The sequence below is a fragment of the Argentina silus genome, assembly GCF_951799395.1.
Source record: "Argentina silus genome assembly, chromosome: 5".
Lineage (NCBI taxonomy): Eukaryota > Metazoa > Chordata > Actinopteri > Argentiniformes > Argentinidae > Argentina > Argentina silus.
The window spans coordinates 71,717-79,450 of record NC_139659.1 but is presented as its reverse complement, the minus strand read 5'-3'; the positions used below and the strand labels follow the sequence as shown (position 1 = coordinate 79,450).

At 49.5% G+C, this 7,734-nt stretch overlaps 1 protein-coding gene across 1 annotated transcript in view; it reads left to right on the top strand.

The window, feature by feature from the left end:
- Nucleotides 1–4,093: 4,093 nt before the first annotated feature.
- slc12a2 (solute carrier family 12 member 2) overlaps nt 4,094–7,734 on the top strand; it is a 56,255-nt gene continuing 52,614 nt past the window's right edge. Inside the window, 1 exon segment of the mRNA XM_083670069.1 lies at nt 4,094–5,213. Within this exon segment, the coding sequence (XP_083526195.1) occupies nt 4,653–5,213 (561 nt within the window). The 5' untranslated portion in view covers nt 4,094–4,652.

Genomic DNA, 7,734 nt, shown 5'->3' with positions numbered 1-7,734 from the left:
CATCGACAGGTGACCTTCCACCTGAAAAGACCTGCTCAGATAACGACATCACATCATAACAACAGATGGAAGATGCTGGATAGAAACCTCCATGTCTCTATTCCTCCATGTCTCTATTCCTCCATGTCTCTATTCCTCCATGTCTCTATTCCCATTCTGTTTCCCTCGGATACGTCTCTCCTGTATGGATCTCCTCCTCCAGCCTAGAGGGAACCTTTCATAACTCAACTGTCTGAACCACAGATTCCTCTGAGTCAAAGTGACTGAGCTGTGATCCTGAGACAGAGGGGAGGGAGGGAGGAAGGGATGGAGAGAGGGAGAGAGGGAGAGAGAGAGAAAGAGAGAGAGGGAGAGAAAGACGGAGGGAGAGAGAGAGTGAGAGAAGCCGGGGCCAGCTGTAATGAGTCTCAGCAGCAGTGGATGGTATTAACAGGATTAGCAGTGCAGGATAATGAGCTGGAGGGTCTGACCTTTGACCCCAGACACACAGAGCAGAGGGACGCTGTGCCAAGACCTCCTCACAGCCAGAGGCACAACTACTGGCCCTGTTCCAGACCTCTGGGCAGCAGTGGGCACCAGGCACCGGGCACCAGTCACATTTCCATTAGTGAAAATAGTAATGGCATTAGTAAACAATCAATAAATGGGCTTTGAATAATTTTAAGATTTCCCACTTTGTAACAGCAACCTGATAGCCAAGTGATGGACAGTGAAGGGAGGTTTGGAGTTAAGAACAAATCACTAATCTAATAAATAGTTATGATTTTGATGTATTTTATGGTGGTGGAGGTGCTATTAAACCATCTCTTACACCAACGGCACAGTGCAATAATAATGACATTCCACTGAACCACTTTACTTTTTTACTCTACTATTTACACTGCAATTGTGTCATGTCTATTGTCTTGTGTCCCCAACAATCGTCACTGTCCAACCGTCTTACTTATATTGTACTGTCACTTATTGTCTGGTCCTACCTCACTGCACTACTGCGTATTTGTATTATTTGTATTGTATGCTGCATTGTCAAGGAACCGAGCCCAAGAATTGTACTCCCTGCACTCGTGTCTGAGAAACTTGAAACTATTTTTAAATAGTGGTTTTAAATATTGGTTACTGTTTAAATAGTGGTTTTAAATAGTGGTTTTAAATAGTGGTTAATAATAGTGGTTACTAATAGTGGTTAATAATAGTGGTTACTAATTGTATATAGTTTGTTGATGAACTCTCTCAGGTTTCTAGGAAAGACTCAATGTGATTGTGATACATTAATGTTTAATAGATATTTGAGTTTAGTAATCACAGTTTATTGGTCATATGCTGAAGATGCAGGTTGTAAATGTACAAAGAAACGCTTTCTTAGCGACCTTCCTCTCCACAGCGCAATGCAGCGACATCACATGATGTTGTGATAATGTTTGATAATGTTCCGCAGTGTTCCAGCCAGAACAGTTCATCAGGTCAACGTGAGCACAAATCTCCCTGTCTTGTGCTCAATAATATGATATAATATGATATAATATGATATAATATGATATAATATGATGTGATATGGTTCACCAAAAGTTTCTCATATTTGATACGGCCTCTGATGTTAGCTGTTTACAAACTATTTAAAGGGACACTTCACCATTTTACAGCCTCATATTCAATATCCAATACAGTTATTGTCTCCAGCACCATACCAGTGTCTACATACAGATCCTCTACAACACCCCTGGCCCCTCCCCTTGAACACCCCTGGCCCCTCCCCTAGAACACCCCTGGCCCCTCCCCTTGAACACCCCTGGCCCCTCCCCTAGAACACCCCTGGCCCCACCCCTAGAACACCCCTGGCCCCACCCCTAGAACACCCCTGGCCCCACCCCTAGAACACCCCTGGCCCCTCCCCTACAACACCCCTGGCCCCTCCCCTACAACACCCCTGGCCCCTCCCCTACAACACCCCTGGCAGTAACAACATGTTTGTATGCAAACCGAGAGTCGGGCAGGACACTCCTCTTTAGAAAGCGTTTTTCTGGACCAAAACAGCGTTTGTAAATTACATTTATTTATTTATTTTAATGGATCTCGTTCCCTGATTGCTACCGATTAAACATAGTCATTACAACCATTAGGAAGCTTTTAGAGAGCTTGAAAATTACGTACTGCACCTTTAATGTTAAGTACTGGACCTTTAATGTTACGTACTGCACCTTTAATGTTAACTTGCGCCACTAGCTGTATGTGCCCAGTATTGTGTAGTCTGCTGTGTCATGGCTGTGTCATGGCTGTGTCATGGCTGTGTCATGGCTGTGTCATGGCTGTGTCTGTCAGAGTCACTTTGTAGAATAACTTAAAGACTTTCTTACTCTGCTGTCACTGGGAGTCTTTAATCATCTCTATTGGGAAATGGATTCCCAGTGTTGTGTTTCCATGCCTGGCCATGTCTCTGTAGCTTGGCCTGGGGGGGAGGGGGGGCAACAACCGGGAATTCAGGGTGTGGTGTCATTAATGATGTATTGATGTGAATATGATCCATGACTATGTTGAAATCGCTTTGTAAACACCACATCAACAAGCACTGGCTTGGGCACAACCATTCACACTCACCACACTGAGGAAGACGTTTGTATTCTCCTGTACTGATTCCAGGACAACAACAACAGATAGATGGCTTTGGTAATGAGTCTGATGGTGTTGTGTTGTGGGAACAGGAGGTACAATGAGCCTCAGATGCAGGGGAGGCTGGTGGAGGTAGACATCGGAGGACGGGCTCATTGTAATACATGGAATGGAATGAGGAATGAGGAACGGTATCAAACACGTGTGCTGTTCGTACATACACGTCATCATTCCATTCCATGTATTACAATGAGCCCGACCTCCGATTTCTACCTCCGCCAGCCTCCCCTGGCACAGTGTAAACCTCCTGATCTCTATCACCCCCTCAACACGCCCTCCAGTCCCCTGTTGTCATGGTAATGAACAGGTGAGGTAGGTTTAATTCAGACACACACAAACTATTTGACACCAAACTGCCTCTGCGCTGTCCAGAGGAGGCCTGAGGGACACATTTCTAGCCTCAGATTGTCATTTCATTTACAGTGAATTTCTTCAATGTTTTGAGCATGAAGCGACTACACTATGAGGTCTAATTTTACTATTTGGATAAAACATACATGTAAACACACTAAAACATACATGTAAACACACTAACATGTACAGGACCAGTCAAAAGTTTGGACACACCTTGCCAAGACTGTGCAAAGCTGTCATCAAAGCAAACTTTGAAGAATCTAAAATATAAACCATATTCTGGTTTGTTTAACACTTTTTTGTTTACTACATAATTCCATATGTGTTCCTTCATAGTTTTGATGTCTTCAATATTAATTGACAATGTATAAAATAATAAAAAATAAAGAAAAACCATTGAATGAGAAGGTGTGTCCAAACGTTTGACTGGTTCTGTATGTGTAATGTGTCACTGCACCTTTATAACGTGTAGATTGTTTGTGATATCCATACTGGACTTGATAGAACTTTGATGGAAATTTAAAAAGTGACACTAATCACTTTCGGTTAAAGAAACAGACATAACTGCCAAGGCCAAATAAGAAAACAGGCTGAGTTATTGTTGTTGTCTCGAGTGAACAGCCACATTAGTGAATGACACTGTCAGTAGGATTAGGATTCCAGTCATTTTCGACTCTATTCTACTCGATTTCAGCTGTAAATCTTCATGCCTACAGAAGGATGATGAGTGTTAAAGGTTCTCCACTGTGGCTGAGATGATTATTGACCCAACAGACCACCGTAACCCCGCTGCCGCGGCCCGTATCGCTGCCTGTGTGAAGGCGGTGCTGCCTCCCTCTCCCCGCCTACAGCCCCGCCGTACGTTTCACCAGGATCCTTTGTATCAGACGTAAAACAAAAACCAAAAAAAGAAAAAGAAAAAGAAGAACACGCCTTCTCCTCGATTTCCTTTTGAAAAAGATGAGCTGAAGTATCGCGAGTACAGCTCCGTGCTGCTGCAGGGTGTATATAGCAGCCAGGGAGGCGCTGCGGCAACCCCGACACACACACACACACACACACACACACAGCATCCTGCTCCACACAACACAACACAGCGGAATTATCCACATTCGAGCTGGAAGTGAGCAGTAAAGCGGTAGAGAGAGAGAGAGAGAGAGAGCTATCTCTGCGATCTGCTATCGGGTGCGTCGGATAGGGTTGAGAGTGGATGCCTTCTTCTCGGTGAGAGAGAGAGAGAGAGAGAGAGAGAGAGAGTGTGTGTGTGTGTGAGAGAGAGAGAGAGAGAGAGAGAGAGAGAGTGTGTGTGTGTGTGTGAGAGAGAGAGAGAGAGCGAGAGCGCATCGTCAGGCTGCTAGTAGCAAAGCTCTACTTCTCCATTCGCGGCTCCCCGCATGTCTGGCCGTGTCGGCGCGGTAACGACTCGCCTTTTTCATCATTCGGTAGCGCCGCGTCCTGGAAGCCGCTGTCCAGACCCTCTCCGCCGACCCCTGGGACCGTGAACCGGGTATTTCTATGTCGGGAAGAACTTGGCTGTAGAAGCAGTGTACTTTTAACTACAGCACACGAGTTGTGTCGGACGTTTAGCTAGTTTTTTTGTTTCCTCTCCAGAGAAGTCACCGGTCATATCTGCCATGTCAGCGCCATCCTCCGCGCCTCCCACCGCGGGAGAGAACCTGGCGCCGGAAAACGAGGCTCTGACCGCGGATGCAGGCTTGAAGCCCGCCGGACCGACCCCCAGCCAGAGCCGCTTCCAGGTGGATCTGGTAGCCGAAGCAGCTGGCGCCGCCGCCGCCGCCGACAAGTCCCCCGTCTCCGACGCCTCCACCCTCGGATCCGGCGACAAAGCCGAGGGCGCGGAGCCCGCTGCCGGCGGCGGCGAGGAGGCGAAAGGCCGGTTTCGGGTGGTGAACTTTGTGGATCCGAGCGGAGCCGAGAGCCCGCCGGAGGCAGTGCCCGCCGAGAGCTTCCAGAACGGGGACACGGTGATGAGCGAGGGCAGCCTCCACTCTTCCACGGGAGGCCAGCACCACTACCACTACGACACCCACACCAACACCTACTACCTGAGGACCTTCGGACACAACACCATAGACGCGGTGCCCAACATCGACTTCTACCGGCAGACGGCCGCGCCGCTGGGGGACAAGCTGATCAGACCCACCCTGTCTGAGCTGCACGACGAGCTGGACAAGGTAAGAGACACAGCAGCCAACTAACCAGCATCCCCCTCCACGCCTGGACGGACGGATGCTAACTAACTACCTAACTAACTACCCCCCCCTCTCCATCCCTCTTAGCTGCTAGCTGACTAACTACCCTCCTCTCCCCGCCTGGGTGCTACCAGCGTGGGGCGGTCGGAGCCGTGCAGCCACGCCGACCGGCAGCTCCACGGACGTGGTGGTCGTGTTTTGACACCGTGACTCGGGGTCTCTGTCGGGGGTTGAAGTCTTATCTGGCTGGCCTCTTTAGTTAGGGAGGTGGAGTGGAGCTAGGTTTGTTTCTGTCGGTAGATCGGTAGGATCGAGGAGGAGCCGAGCCCCCCTGTTCGGTAGAGACCCGTACGGATGGTCCTGTGTTGACGGTGCCCTCCGGTAAGGCCCGGTTATGCATGCCGTCGGTACCGGGGTTCAGGCTGTACTGACAGCTCTCCCAGAGTAGGAGCTGGTCTCCAGCGGCAGAGCCAACAGAACAGGACATGGCGGGGGTGGATAGGGGGGGTTTGTGATCGTAGATGTCTCGGTACATTTTGACGGTTTTCCCGGAGATCAGACAGATTTCCGGGAACGTTCCTCTCGAGACCCTGGCGCACGTGAGACCCCCTTCTAGGAACAACGGGCGTCACGCGAGGCTCGCGGTTCCCGGGTCCGGTTAATCTCCGGTTTAAAGTGCTTAGTGACTCTAGTAGTGACTGTAAGTGTTGGAGTGAGAAGTTGGGTGGGTGTGAGTGTGAGTGTGAGTGTTCGAACACCGTGGTCTGAACAGAGACTAGGACTAAGATTTGACTAGGGTTGTTCTGTGGTCTGAAGACACACCCACTTCCTGCTGTGTAATATGAGAAGCTGTCAGTCAACCCTGACATCCTCCAGATGGACCTGGCTGGCCTGGGACAGCATGTGTTATTACATGTTATAACAGGGGTTGTAGTGGTATAATAGCCGTCTGAATGTCTAGTATGGATTCCAAGTTGTACAGTGTGCTGTGGTAGTGGGCCAGACACGCACGCACACACACACACACACACATACATACAGTATCATTCCTGCTAAAGTTCCTTGAAGATGAAGGGATTACAACCCAAGGTTATGAGCCATGTTGACATTCCAAGGCCGTGTGTGTGAGAGACGGAGAGAGAGAGAGTGTGTGTGTGTGTGTGTGTGTGTGAGAGACACGGAGAGATGGAGACACAGAGAGAGAGAGAGAGAGAGAGTGTGTGTGTGTGTGTGTGTGTGAGAGAGAGACACACGGAGAGATGGAGACACAGAGAGAGAGAGAGAGAGAGAGAGAGAGTGTGTGTGTGTGTGTGTGTGAGTGTGAGAGAGAGAGAGAGAGAGACTGTGTGTGTGTGAGAGAGAGACACGGAGATGGAGACACAGAGAGAGAGAGAGACAGTGTGTGTGTGTGAGAGAGAGAGAGACAGTGTGTGTGTGTGAGAGAGAGACAGTGTGTGTGTGAGAGAGAGAGAGACTGTGTGTGTGTGTGAGACAGTGTTAAGGATGTGGGATGGATGCCCAGACACACAGGAGGGGAGTCAAGGTTATCAGTCAGCCTGACACTAGATCAGACCTCTCTCTCTTTCTTTTTCTCTTTCTCTCTCTCTCTCTCTCCCTCTCTCATTATGACTGCAGAAGTTCCGCCATGAGATATCTCATTCATATCTCATTCATATCTCATTCATATCTCATTCATATCTCATTCATATCTCCCTTCATTCACAATAACACTCACATTTAGAAACCTCCCATTCTCAAAGCCTGTGTCTGTCGTAGGTCTGTCCCTGTCATGGGTCTGTCCCTGTCGTAGGTCTGTCCCTGTCATGGGTCTGTCCCTGTCGTAGGTCTGTCCCTGTCATGGGTCTGTCCCTGTCGTAGGTCTGTGTCTGTCGTGGGTCTGTCCCTGTCATGGGTCTGTCCCTGTCATGGGTCTGTCCCTGTCGTGGGTCTGTCCCTGTCGTGGGTCTGTCCCTGTCATGGGTCTGTCCCTGTCGTAGGTCTGTCCCTGTCGTAGGTCTGTGTCTGTCGTAGGTCTGTGTCTGTCATGGGTCTGTCCCTGTCGTAGGTCTGTGTCTGTCGTAGGTCTGTGTCTGTCATGGGTCTGTCCCTGTCGTAGGTCTGTGTCTGTCGTAGGTCTGTGTCTGTCGTAGGTCTGTGTCTGTCATGGGTCTGTCCCTGTCGTAGGTCTGTGTCTGTCGTAGGTCTGTGTCTGTCGTAGGTCTGTGTCTGTCATGGGTCTGTGTCTGTCGTAGGTCTGTCCCTGTCGTGGGTCTGTCCCTGTCGTGGGTCTGTCCCTGTCATGGGTCTGTCCCTGTCATGGGTCTGTCCCTGTCGTGGGTCTGTCCCTGTCATGGGTCTGTCCCTGTCGTAGGTCTGTGTCTGTCGTAGGTCTGTGTCTGTCGTAGGTCTGTGTCTGTCATGGGTCTGTCCCTGTCGTAGGTCTGTGTCTGTCGTAGGTCTGTGTCTGTCGTAGGTCTGTGTCTGTCGTAGGTCTGTGTCTGTC